Genomic DNA, 14,901 nt, shown 5'->3' with positions numbered 1-14,901 from the left:
AACTTTTGCATGAACGAAGGCCCGATGCCTCCGTGCCACCTCCGTACGTCCCTCCTCCTGGCGCTTTGCCCCTTCCTGTTGTAGTTCCCCCTCCTATAGTTCCTCCGGTCCTCCCTGCTGTTCTTCCTGTTGTTCTTCCAGCCGTCGCCCCTTTGCCTGCCCCCTTGCCTTTACATGTTGTTATTCAGAATGTGCCTACTCTTCCTCTTGCAAGTGATTCTGCATAGACTAGGGAGCAAGACCAAGGGTTGTGACTCATAATACTGTGTCCCCAGACAAAAAGAGTGAATTGACTGCTTGGGCTAAACATTGTATGGAGAAGGGTGAACAAGCTGATGTTTTTTGCACACTCGAAAATTTAAAAGATATTCCTGAGAAATGTTTTTATCGAAGGATTAGGGACTCATTTGAGTATAATGTGGAATAGACTAAATGATGTAGATTTCCCACAAGGGTTACGGGATTTGAATGCCTTAGCGTTGTCCAGAGATACTGCGGAGAAGGTATATGAGCATGTTGAGAGGATTTTTGAGTATAGGAAGGAGTTGGAAGAGTTACAGAATGAGGAAGCAGATGGTGGTAGTTTAGGTATTATGTACTTACAGAAACGGTTTTCTCCTCATCGAGAATTAAAAGGAGAGGAAGCACGAATTTGTATAAAGGATGCGATAAGATGGATTTCGGATATGTCGATAACTCCAGATGAAGTATATGAGACATATAGTCCGTATACGTTAGAAATGCAAAAGAAAGTGATACAGGTGATGGTAGAGCACCTGCAGAATGAGTGTGTAAGAAGAAAGATTTGTTGTCCCACAGAATTGTTGAGTGTTTATAAGAGAGCCTTTTCGATTGATACTTCTTCGACTGCCTTAGAGCTTTATTTGGCTCTATTGCTTAGTAAGCTTTCGGAGCTGCCTACTTCTCAGTTGCCTATGAGAGAAGTCCCTCCGACATTTGTCCCGAAAGTTGAGATTGCGGCCGATGCTGGACGAGGAATAGTCGCCGGAGAAAATTCCTGCATATTACGTTTCACAGTTTGTTCACGTCCCGTTTTCAAGACAGGAAGTGAACACCATAAAGCAATCTATTCCCGATATAAGAAAGAATCCGACCGGATTCTATAAAGAAATAGAGTCGGTCTTACAGTCGTCGGTATTCACTTTAAGTGATATTGACTTATTATTTCCCGTACTCCTGCCAGTTGATTTGTGGAAACAGATTAGGACTATAGATAACATACATGGGTTGGGAGATACATGGGATAACATGGTTAGGCTAGACAGAGAAAGACCAGCTGGCGAACGACCACCTCAAGTGATATTAACCTTGCCTGATAGAATTATTGTAAAATTGAAAACTATGGTTCGGTGTATTTTCCTTTGCTTGGTGTAACAGCCGTAATATTGTATTTTTTCTGATTCCACAATTCGATGACCTACCAGAAGTATGTCCTATTGTTAGTGGTATTGGTTGGATCACTGAGGAAGCAAGCAAGTATATCAATCAATATCTACAGTCATTAGTAATCAAATGGGCATCATACACCAGGGACTCTACACACATAATTAATAATAATTCGTTTTTTATATAACACGTTGATCTAAAGCACTTTACATCGGACATATTTGCACACATCACCATTTTTTTACTTACTACATTTTTTCATTGACTTACTAAATCAAATAACATAGCAGAAGGAATTTTCCTTGCTAACCTTTGATGTCAAGTCATTGTATACTTCGAACGACCATGACCTAGCAATCAAATCACTTGACTACCACTTTGTACCTATATCTGCAACCTACTACCTGCATTTGCAGTTAATCAAAGAACTTCTTCCAGTTACTATGAAAAATAATGTATTTGTGTTTGACAACAGCTTTTACCAGCAAATAAGGGGAGTGGCTATGGGGGCTGACTGTGCCCCATTATTTGCCAACCTCTTTATGGCACAATACGAACAAGTACATGCCCAAGCACATGATACACTGTCAAAACATGTATATAAATGGTATTGTTACATTGACAACATTTTTTTCAATATGGGATGGAACCAGAGCAGAATGTATAAAATACATGACATACCTAAATGCAAACACCTATGGCCTGGAATTGGTTGGTAACATCAGCAAATATGAAATATTTTTTCCAGACCTGATTATTTACATTAAGGGAGATCAGATACCTACACACACATACCATAAGCTGACTGAGATACATTCCATACTGCTGGCAACAAGCTGACATCAGAAGCATGTTATCAAAAACAATCCAGCTGGGGAATTGATTAGAGCCAGACGTAACTGTAGTGAAACAGCATTCACAAAGGCAGAGATCACCACCATCTTCAATAGATTCAAGCAGAGTAGTTAATGTGATCAGGATTTGGAAAATGCCATGCTTAAAGCCAAGAGAAGGCAAGAGGGGAACTATTAAGAAAGACTAATTGTAGTCAGAGAACACATGATACACTTGTCAGAGTTAAGTTCTTTACACAGTATAGTGCCAATAATTCATGTGTCCAAAAGGTACTAAGGAAACACTGGCCTCTCCAACTAATGGATGATTGTCTGAAAACATGCATTGGAGATCAACCAACTGTGATATATATAAAAAAAAAAAGCGCCCACATTACGGAACAGACTATGACCCAGTCTTTTGGCACCTGTCTGACCAACTAACTGCCCTACATTAGCCAAACCAGTTAAGGGCTTCTATAAATGTGAAACATGCACTATGTGCACTTATGCAATAAATAATATGCATATTCTGTGTATCACACCATCAATAGCACGGATGTGAGATTTGCACTTGCCTAGCATTGGAATGAACAACACCCAACAGCAAACAAGGATGGAATAAGGTTTCTAGCCATTGATCATGACTCGGCATCCATAAGAGGAGTTGACAGAGAAAAAAACATTAAGGAAGAAGGAAGCATGTTACATCTGCCAAATGAGAAGTACGTTGTGTGGTTTAAACATGGATAGTGAACTTTAAGAGTTCCTCTGAATTATTGTGGTTTTCTTTTACATTAAGCTCTTCTTGTACTACACAGCATGTGACACAATTAGGGCACATGTTTACAGAGGGCGCACCTAAGTGGTAGTCAGATACTTATATCATGCATGGAAGAACAACCAATTAGTAGGTAATGATTGGATTGAATACTTTTCAACTATTCACAGCTCGTGCAATTAAGAAAAGCTACAAAGAAAAGTGAACTGCCCCTGTAATGTACAGGTCCTGGCCATTGCACCCAAGGGTTGGATTTAACATGCTATTGAAGACAATTATTGACTTCAATTGATATTACCTATTACTCTGCATTTGCAGTGTAATTATCGAGCACCCACATTAAGTATAGGGCTCAAGATTATTAAAGGGAATGACCTGTACCACACCCATATTATGGCATGCGGTAAATGGAAAGAAAAAACCCATATCTAGTATACAAGCGGCAGTCAGGTACTGCTCACACATTACAAACAGGGCAACAATACGCAGTAACTAAACTAAATAACAGCCCATTGCAGTCTATATTATCATGAGACATGTTCTTAGATGGTTCTCCAAACTGATTGGCCAAGACCCATAGTACTATGAAGACCTATGGTAGGAGAGCTCAGGGGCAACGTGCTCGCCTTGGAAACAAGACGACAAAGAGCACCACATGTTCGATCCCCGGGTCCGTGCATAGAAACCTCTAGTTATTAAGCGTGTTATAAATATCATATCATAATCACTACAACATTATAGTTAACCATTACATTAAGGTTAATGGTAACACAACGATAGAGAAATTGCACAGTAAATAAACATTGGCGGTTTACGTGCAGGTTTATTTATGGCAACTCTTTGGCCTAGACAATTTATCAGCAGATTGTAAACATTATAGGGGCAGACGTATCAAACTTTTAATTTAATCATTGCAGTTACACATGGAACATTGCCAGCTATAGTGTAACTTTTAAATGGCCCATTGTTTTCATTTTCTACAGTGCCATGATGTGTCGCTTGTGTTTTAACACCAGCATACAGTTGTCTAGCCAATGGTTTATTATTCATTCAACCTACCATTTTTGCAATTTCGTGGTGACATTGACTACAGAAATAGTTGTAGGTAAATGCTGCAGCTTTTTTTAGGATTTTTTGACACAGAAGATTAACTAAAAGTTGAGTTTAAGCTAAACACACATTTCACTTCCTAGCACCTGGTGGTTTTCCATACCAAGGCTGTTTAAGAAGATATTTAAACTGAATAGTTTCAATCATAATTCTCTGGGAGCCTAGGTACAGACATATTGTACCAATACAGTGGGGATCCCCTCCTCCGTCCCTAAATCCCAAACAGCAAGTCGTGTCTTGGGATATGATTGATGGGAAGTGAAGGGCTTTTGCCAAAAGTTAAGTTTGGGAGATGTTATTTTTTTCGAGGGTATGTGGCATGAGATTGAGCATGCCCCAAACCAAATTTCTTTGCGATTTTGATATCCATCATGGCAATAAGACATGGTTGCCTACCAGATATGGAGTTTGGATTGCTGCCTCTGGCGCGCTAGAAAGGTCACACATGAGGCAAGAATTTCTTTCCTTAAAAAAATGCAAAGTAGTTTACCAAAATCACTGTAGCATCTTGGGTGTTACTGGCCTCACACACAAGAACAAGAAGTGGAAGTGTACTCACCTGTTTAATGTCCAGCCTAAACAGAGGATTTACTATTAGTCTTTAAAAAGGTGTAGTGGGCTACTCTGACTTGCAACCGGCATCCTTTATCTGACTTGCTGCTCTAGCAGTGAGTGGCAAGAAACTTGTGGCAAGTTACTGGTAACTGTAAAGTCTTGAAAACAGGAGTAGATAAGTGGACAAGAGGTTTTGTTGCAATACCAGTAGACCAGCTTCAGGAAGCCTAGAGATGTTGCCTCAAAGTCGTTGTACGCGCTGCTGATGTAGGGAGAGCTACAAGAATGTCTTGCAAGGGGCCATACAGGTGCTGCCAAATTAGTATCAAGAATTATATTCCTTTCTCTGCAAAGCGCAATGTTGTAGGATTTCACTTTTGGAAAGACCAAACCGTAACAGACTGCTGAGTCATTCCTAAGAAATGTACACACTTCACTAACTATAGCAGTACTGCCATCAACCCCTGCTGAGCGCTGAATACTTATCACAAGCCACCGTAAATCTGATTCAAGGATCTACAGCCACCTTTTTCCCACCAACGGTCATAAAAGAGCAACCTCTGTGCACTTCTTAACCAGCCACTGAAGTAAACCACTGCATGAGTGCATCGTCCACATATTCTGATTTTGGCTCTGAAGTTGTCTTCCGATGCCCAGAGATTTTCACAGTGCTTCATTTCTGCCGGTGTTTGCTGGTGTCCAACCCCGGCACTTAATTTCTAGGCACGCCTGAGCAGCAGTACTCCTGACACTTCTGAATTATGCATTATGTGAGGTCTGCAGTACATGCTTTGTTATCTGCCACTTCTAAGTGTTTGGGCCTGTATCCTGCTTGCACAAACCCATGGCACACCTTCCGGTGCGTTCCAATTTTAGTGTCTGGTAATGTATCTACAAGGCCTTCCTGTGTACACTAACAACAAATTGTCTGCAGTTCTGCTTTGGGTTTATGGTAAGAAGCTGCTCTGACCTCCTCTGACTTTGGATTTCAATTTTAAACGTCTGGTGTGCTCATCATGGACTTCATGCATGCTCCTCATGAGCAATGATCGCAAAAGGTAATCTATGTGTAATGATACCAAGAATCGCTCCATGTATATTTTCACATGATGTGCCATATTTATGTTTATAAATACATGTCATGAGTAATTTTTGTTTTTTGCACAGCGTTGTACATTGAAATGGTAACAGAAATGAATGTGCCCTGGCTTACTTATGGTTGTTATTGTTAGAATTGTGCATTAATTAAGAAAATGAGTTTAAGATACATTAACTGGTTTGTATAGGCAGTTTTACAGTAGTTTATTGGAAACATATTGCATGTGTCCATGTGTGCTCTATAAATAAGAAACGGCAAGCTATAACTCTTGTTCAATTGTGCATCCTCGACTGGCTAATAACTCAATGATATAATTTAGCAGTCTGGACACCCAACGTAATGATTGGGGGAGGTTTGCAAATGACCTGCATTTATGATGGGAGTACTGCAGAGATCCATGCTGTGCATATCAAATGATGGGGTACATTTTAACTGTTTAAACCCATGCTGTGCCTTTTCTACATGAAGAGAAAATGTACTGCCGAGACACATGATGTGCCTGTTATATTAGAGGAAAACTTGCACTGTGGAGTTTCATGCTATGACTTTCCTGTGACTATGTATGCTCTATGTGAGCGGAGCATGGACCGCAACAAAGGACCCTGCTATGTCTAAACTACGCAACTAGAGCAGGCACTGTCAAGGCCCATACTGTAACTGTTAGATGTGGGGTGCAATTGCACTGCTGATGCCGATTCTGGGGCTATTTTACATGAGGGCAGCAGACACATCCAAAGCCCATAATGCGACGGGTGTATGTTGAGTGAGACTGCACTGCTGAGGCCCATTTTGTACCTGTTTTTCTTGGGGGAATTTGCACTTGGGAAAACCTATGCTACATCTGTTTTACATAATGGGAGCGTGCACTACTGAGGTCATTAATATGTTCTTTGTGAGTGAGGCTTCTTTCACTGCTAGGGCCAATGTTATACACATTGTATGTGAGGGAAGTGTACACTGGTGAGACCCCATGCTGCATTCTATTTGATGCAAGCTTACACTGCTGATTCAATTTATTCTATTTGAGGGATGCTTGGACTTTCGTGGCTCATGCTTACAGAGTCTATGTTAAGGGAAGGATACCTTACACCAGTGCAGCCCATAGGGCTCTTTTCTACTTGAGGGAATGTCTTAATGCTGAGGCTGACAGTTGCTTGTTCTGTGTGAGGAAAGCTTGCAATACTGCAGTCCATGGTGACATGTTTGAGGGGGAAACATTCACTTGTACTGCCCATGTAGATGTGCTCTATTTGTGCAATCTTGCATTACTGTGTCCAATTCTGTACCTGATCTGTTTGAGAAAATATTGTTCTAGTCAGGCCTATTTTGACCTACGCCATTAAGGAAGCTCATGTTGACCTGTTATGTGTTTGTGTATGTGAAAAACGGAGAAGTGCAGTTGTTCTGCATATGCAAAGCTTGCGTTGCTATGGTACACGATTTGCCTGGTTGTTGTATTAACGCTGCTGCCTACATGTGTCTGTTCTGTGTGTGTCAAAGAATCTTGCTCTGCTACCTACCAAACTCACAAGAATGAAAAATGTTGAGCCCTGGCACTTATTCCTTTTACAAATTAAGAACTAGATTTTCATTAACAGAAAGTGTTTCCACTATGGGCTCTAACACAGCTGATTTGAAGTGTTGAACACTCACTCGACACCAGCTGAAAAAACATCTGCTGGTGAATACAGAACCCTATTTTCACTGGTTGATGCTTGTGCCTTACAACCATGCATTCTATTTCAGGCTCCTAAAAGCTACCTTCTCGTTCCTAGGCGTTCTGACCAAAATCTGCAAAACCATCCTTGACTACTTCCTTCTTATGTAATATGAGCTCTGAGAATGTTACTATACCCAGGTGTAATCTTTTCCACTCAGGCCTACAACAAATTCTAGACTGGGATAGTCCACTTGCAGCTCAACCTGAGCATTTATCCTTATTTCCACCAAAATAAAAATGGGAGTTTTATAGTTTTTAATTGCTTCTGACTGCCTCTAAACCTGCTTTCTGGCCATAGCAAAAACACTGATTGATACTGTGTTGTTTGGGCACCTGTTGGTGAAGCTAATTCTTCTCTGCCTTTGGCAGAGATGGATCCGGGAATCACTTCATAGTTACCTTGTCTTTCATCGCATATACGCAGTGAATTTGATGAGGTCGTCACCATGTGCAGATGCATTCAGCAGTGATCTGTAGTGGTGGCCATCAAGCATAAAAGGGTAGTTGCCATTAAAACGCTCCATCTACCCCATGTAGATGATTTTGTTGGTGTTTGAAGTCTAAGTCCAAACCAATGATTTATGCAGAAACTGCATTCGCTGGAATGTGGGTCGAACTGAAGTGGCAATAAACATATGTCAACACAATGAATGGGAGAATGTGTGAGTGTATTAAAAGTCTGTACAAGCCATTTTGCCCAGATATTCACTTAAATTATTTTGTCATTTTCTCTACTTCCTCAGACTTAGATGGGTCTCTGTTAACTTCTATTAAAAGAGTTTCCTCTTTTCCTCCCATTTAAATGTTTAACCACATTAAATGTTTATACAAATAGTTATGACTATTTTTGCATGTATTTGAGGGTTACACTATAAAAAAAACGTTTGAACCTTATGCCCATGATATAGATATGTTTAATTTGGTTTCAAGACAGGAGCAATGCATTAACAATCTGACAAATCAAGGTACATGTCCATTGACAAACAAGCATAGGAAATGGCAACGTTTTGGGGTTTGTGGTGTAGGCATAGTGACCTAGCAGCTCTGGCTAGAATACCCCTTTGGTGGTGGGACCAATCCTGATTTGCATACGGTCTTTCCCCTTTTGTAATGGCTTGGCAGGTGAAGAAAGATGTTCTGAAGGGTTGCCCAGAACAATGCCAGTGGTTAAGATTTATTCTAAACCTTCCAGCCATCACCTCTTGTGTTTTGCTATAGTCACTCCGAGTGGGACGGTTATGCCCAAAACGAGGGTCCCGTGCCTGCTGGGTCTAGAGACCCAAGCTAGTCCTCAATGTTGAGGCGAAACAAGGCTGAAAAATGTTTTGGGGATGCTTGCGGTCTCATGCAGAAAGGATGTGACCTAGCGGTTCGGCTGGACTGCCCCTTTGGCGGTGGGACCAAGCCTGATTTCCAAATGGTCTTTCACCTTCTGTAATGGCGTGGCAGGCAATAAACAATGGTCTGGAGGGTTGCCCAGAGCAATGCCAGAGGTTAGGATTTATTCTAAACCTCCCAGCCATCACCTCTTGTGTTTTGATATAGTAATTCCGAGTGGGATGGGTATGCCCAGACGTGGGTCCTGTGACTGCCGGGCCTAGAGACCCAAGCTATTCTTCACTGATGAGGCCCAACAAGGCTGAAACATGGCTGGGGGTGCTTGTGGTCTTGTGCAGAAATGATGTGGCCTAGCAGTTCGGAATGGACTGCCCTTTGGCAGTGAGACCTAGCCTGATTTGCATATGGTCTTTCCCGTTCTGTAATGGCTTGGAAGGCGTAGAACGATGGTCTGGAGGGTTTCCCAGAGCAATGCCAGAGGTTAAAATGTATTCTAAACCTTCCAGCCATCACCTCTTGTGTTTTTGTATAGGAAAGCCACTTGCCAGGCACTGCTGTAGTGATATTAACTAATTATTTATGGTAAAAGGTGAAAGATGGTGTGAGCACCTAATGGTGTGGGCATCTAATAGCAGTGCCTGGCAAATGCCTGATACTTATAGACAAGCCAAAACATTTGGCTTTGTCAATGCTTGTTTCTAACAAGACTTCAGATAAGGACACGCATAGTACTTCTAAATCGAGTGGCTGAAGACAGAAGTGGTTAAGACATTTCTATTATACCATTAGTATGTTTACTGCTCCATTTAAGTAATTAACTCCCAGAAGACTGCTTTGAAACAATACTGTCAGGCACTTTGAATGCAAAGTTTGATAGTAGCACTTGTTTAAAGCGAGCTTAAAGAGTTCCCATGAAGAGTTGTTTTGGGCGGGCAGGGCAGGAACTCGGTGGGAATGGCCATAGGGATTAGCATGGCCATGGGCAGTCAATGGGTGTAGCTTTGTGTCCCTCCTCATATTCCATTTCTCCATCTCTGTACTCTAATGTAATAGTTCCGGCTTACTACAATGCCACCTAATAGCCCAAACTAAAAAAGTACCAAATAAAGCTCAAAATCATCATCACCTACATAACTCTTCCTAGAATCCATATATTTTCACTTACAATCTAGCAATCATACTATGTAATAAAAGGCCAAGTGCATGTTTGTCCGAAGCTGTCCTGCACGCTTCCCCTGTGATCAGCGGTAGAGGGAGCTGTTGCCTTACACATACAACAATAAGACTTCAAGTTAATCTTCTAGGTGAACAAAATGTGTATTTCAACAATAATAACATAACATTAGCTGCAGAAAAGGTCCAAGACAGGGATACCTCTTTAACAGCATACTTCAAGTTGCATACACTAAGAAGATATATACATTTTAAAAAAACATACTTCAATTTACTTTATTTCATAATCTCATGTTTACTTCGAATCATGCCGCACATGAATTGTATTACTCTGACATCCCTCAACATTATATATTTGAGTCCAACACCTGTAAGTGGAATCCAAGACAATGAGGAGCAGATACAACAGTTGCCCGTATGTACTATGTTGTACTGTTCAATGGATTCTGTGGGATTTTATTTGAGGGTACTACCCCTCCACGTAAAAGGAGCAATGTTAAAATATACCACATAATATATTTACACTCAGAAAATGTCTTCCTTTACGCACATTAGCCTGTGTACACAGGCTTTTCCACTAGTCTAATAATACAAAGCCTTCAGTGTTTGTACACATATACACCAACTTATTTCCACGTAATTTTAAATTTCCAAATACAAATTATCCAGACTTTAAACAAGAAGCATTACTTTAGATGCTTAGATTTTGCAAATGTGCAGGCCAGCTCATCCACAAAGTTGTTCAGTGGAGGGGCTCCAACACTTTTGTTTAATTTTGTAATGCTTGTAGTCTAACCCAGAATTACCCAGGGTAATTCAGACGTGGACCCCCTTGCTCACTGTGCTTAGAGAGGCACAGCCTCACCTCAATGAGGACGCCCAACAAGGCCAAAACACATGTCTGTTAGTAGACTTGCTCAGAGGAGACTTGCCTGTCATTTTGGCGCTGGGCTGCCCTGGTGAGTGGGATCAGACTGATATGCAAATAGTTATTTCTCCTCTCTGAAAGGCACACCTAAAACGTGGTTGTAAACCTTCCAGAGTGGGAAGCCTCCCATATAACAGGTTATTTGATTTGAACTGTGTTCATTCTGAGCAGAGAGGATCCCACAATTTTGTATCATCCACAAAAGTGACAAACATTTCCAGGGGTTGAGTTGCAGCAGAAATGATCCACTTGCCAGCCCCTATGTATACATTAGTGTTGGGTTTGTGCTCCCAACTCTGATGTATTTGTTTTCTGCACATTCTAAAGTGCATCCCATTTGTGAATGGGAATGGGAGTGCTTTTAGTACAAAAGGGTTCAAGGGGCATCTTAATGTGTGCTCAATTCAGATGCTTTGCCACAAGGGAGGGTCATTTCATTGGGCATCCCACCATTTGCGCAAAGAAAAGTGGTGAGAATTACTCCTCATAATCTTTTCCCACACTAAGCTGAGCTAAATGTATTTGGGTATACTCCAAAATGATCTGATTCCTGCTGATTTGGCTGTGCATCACCTGTTTGTGGCCGGTGGTAGCGAGAAGAGACTTCCAGTGACCACCATGCATGGGATACTTATTGACAGTGACTAGGTAGGAAAAGAAACCTGATTGCTTTAGTGACAGGCAGGAAACTACCACTCAGTGTAAATGAGCGGGCTACTGCTAGGGAGGAAAGAATTCTAACAGCCACTTGCACTGTAATTAAGTTATTCAGTAGGGAGGAGAACATCCCAGAGATTACCATTGAGTGGTTGTGACTCAGTGTGCCATTAATTTGTGACTACTTAGGAGAGCTTATTGGGAAAGAGAAAAGCCCATAGTTGGTTGAGGTCAGTGGCTGCAAATGGCCCAGGAAGGTAGATTGCTTTCTAGCACTCTAGCTGGGATCACACTATGCTGTTATGCAGCACAACTGGGCATTTGTGGTGCAATATTTAATATTTTCCATAGATATTTGAGTTACAAAACTACTGCGTTGGCTGCGTAATTGTAATCTGAAGCAGAAAAAAGCAGAACAAACTTCTGAGCGGACGCAGTACAAAGAACCCAGAATCAGGCAATTATTTATCTGTGGTTTCTTAGCAGAGGTGACCATAATGTTTAACTTTAATACGGTACACTGTGTCCGTCCAACGAGCAAAGGCAGGTAGGTAGTGGATGGCAGATCTTGGGATGCCCCTTCAGTCCAAGAAAAGAATGCACTTATCGCTGCTTGGGGTTCTAATGTCCAGCTCTTTAGGCACCATCGCTGGAGTCTGCCAGTAGAACTAATCCCACCAGTATACATACATTTCTGTCCAGTCACTCATCATCAGGATTGAATAGCTGTAGATTATTTCCTGCAACTGTTGGCCCAAGACCCAGATATGGAGGCTTTCATGACTCAGTGGATCTTGTTTGTGCTGCGATCGGTAAATGTGACTCTTGTGGTACTGCAAGTGTCCTTATCCAACATTCCATTGTGGAGTGGAGGGAGCAACCTGGCCACCGTTGGATTGCTATGGAATGGTGTGAGCGGCTGAACTTGCTGTGTTTGTGTATGGTTGATTTACTGGCCAGGTTTACTGGATCGCCATGGAATGGAGCAAGCAGCCTGATTCTCATTTATTTCGCCAATCGCTCCTGACCCAAAACAAATTAAGCACAGCTTTGAGCGAACGGGAGGCAGGTCCTGGGACCCCCACTGAGATGCGCACTTAGGGCACATAGCTATCCACTGACTGATTTAATATTAGGACTTGCACTCCTAAAGAGTGAATATGCGCTCACAGCACCATCAGGCGGTCTGCTTAAAGTTGGGCTCTCACTTAGACACTAATATTACAATAAATGTAGGTTTCAGTTAATTTCCAGGCAACCAGTTCACACCCCTTTGCACATTGCTAATAGACACATGATCCTGAAACACAGCCACAATGTATGACTAATTTCTGGAACAATAGCAATTTGTAATCTTCTGTTGTTCTCTACAAAAGACTGTATTGATGCTGTGAATTAATGGTTATCATCAGGAAATGGCACTATCCTGCTATTGGCCCCAGCTGTTATATATCTATGTTAATAAACAAGACTCACAGTACACAACATCAATCTTGTTATGGCTTGCAAAAATCACTAAGCTATGATAGGCCATGACTCCGGACATTAGGTTCAATCCCTATACTGGCTTCCACTTATTTCTCCCTAGCAAAACTCCCAACCAGCGACCATCCATTTAGATGCCCAGACAATTATTTATCTATTAATCATAACAGAAAACATATACTTATAGCTATGCCTATCTTACAGTATGCCATCACATCACTTACAAGCACTATAGATATTCACTGCCTTATCTTAATGTTTCCTATTGCAATACTGTCTTCTGACCTACTATCCTGATCTATGACATATGACACCCGAGACCACCTACTTAGTGAACCTGACTGCACTACTAATTGTTATCATGTACACTCACTGTAGGCCATTGTCACTATCCTCATCTATATGTAGTAGCAACAGATGACATTTTTTTCATCCCCAACACCATGCCTTGACTGGCAGTGCTCTGCTATGCTTACTCACCTGTGACTTTTCCTTGTGGTCATTCTTCAACTCCTAGTAGTAGCTGAAAAGCAACCAACACATCAGCATTTACCAAAACGAAAAGGTGATGATCCAGGGAAGTCATTACATCCTCTCAACCTTATTGACCCCAAATTCAATATGCTCAAAAATACTGGTTTGCTGTTAAGGCAACACAACCATCTTGCTGCCGCTACCTCACACCATTCACACCACATTGGCCTCAACTGCAGATTTAGGTTGTCTACAAACCTTTGTTTTCCCCCCACAATGATTCTGACAATCAAACCCACTGGCACTAGCATGGTGTCCCTTGATTGCATGTCTGTGATGCTGGTAATGCCTTGGCGGGACCTCTGGCAGTGCATCTCTTCATTTTTAACTTTTGGGGAACAGTACCCATGGGATACCCTTATGACACCCATGGGTAGAGGTATACCCCTAGTTTGTGTTTATAGGCACCCATGTGTTGCCCACAGAGCAGGGTATGGGCTCGTGACAGTTTCATGCTGACTTTGCAGTGGCTCTGGGTTTCATCAGTTTGTTAGATACCCAGGCCCTGCTATAGGAATCAATGGATTCCAACACAAAGGCAAGATGGCCACTGTAGCCTTTTGGTTTCCTTTGCCTTTATCCCTTGTTTCTCAAAGTCCTGAGTAGCCCTTACCCTGAATGGATGTTGGGTGGAAGGACCATATATGGATCTCGAGCTGCCCATGCCAGATTGGTTGGAGTCTTTCCAGGGACTGCTTGTTGTGGGTACACCCTCATGGTGGGACTTGTCTGAATGGAGAGAGGAGTCAATTTGCATTCTGTGTTGGGGTGTCTGGTTTGGGTTGTGTGGCCCTGACTGAAAATGGAATACATTCAGTGTGTACTTTAAAAGGCTGGGAGCTGCTTCCAATCCACATCTTGTGTTTTGCTTGTCTGGTTTTGGGTGAATAGCCTGAATGCCTGTGAGCCTGATTGGGCGCTGCCTGATGTATGCACTAGTGTGTGATTGGCTGACTGAGCATAGCTCAGTCTGAGGGAATGGGGAGATTTGTGTGTAACAAGGGACCCAACACTCACCTCCTTGTCAGAAGCTGAAATTCGAAAAACGAAGCAAGAAGCTAAAATCTCAATAAGCTTGTACCCTGAATCCAGCTGCAGGAAGAAGTCTACTGCTTCAACACTTCAAGAAATCCAAAGGCTGCTTTGCTGATTCAAGGACTGAACCAGTGAGGACCTGGACAGGCAACTTCTTCTTGAAGCTACGAGAGGACATTGCGCAACTGCTGCTCTTCACTCAAAGTGTCCTGGGAGCCAGTCCTGTGTACCTGCCATCCTAAAGAG

At 42.0% G+C, this 14,901-nt stretch overlaps 1 protein-coding gene across 2 annotated transcripts in view; it reads right to left on the bottom strand.

Annotated features, from left to right (window-relative positions):
* LOC138510274 (guanine deaminase-like) overlaps window positions 1–14,901 on the bottom strand; it is a 616,035-nt gene that overhangs the window by 21,488 nt on the left and 579,646 nt on the right. The window contains exon 13 of one of the 2 annotated variants that reach the window (XM_069625807.1): window positions 13,567–13,609. The exons of the other annotated variant lie outside the window; for it this stretch is intronic. Coding sequence (XP_069481908.1) covers window positions 13,586–13,609 — 24 coding nt within the window. The 3' untranslated portion in view covers window positions 13,567–13,585. The remainder of the gene's footprint in view (window positions 1–13,566; window positions 13,610–14,901) is intronic. 2 annotated transcript variants of the gene reach the window in all.

Source organism: Ambystoma mexicanum, chromosome 6p (genome assembly GCF_040938575.1).
Source record: "Ambystoma mexicanum isolate Mex_15411 chromosome 6p, UKY_AmexF1_1, whole genome shotgun sequence".
NCBI classification, from domain to species: Eukaryota; Metazoa; Chordata; class Amphibia; order Caudata; family Ambystomatidae; genus Ambystoma; species Ambystoma mexicanum.
Note: the sequence above shows the minus strand (reverse complement) of the source record. Positions and strands in the feature narration are given on the sequence as shown.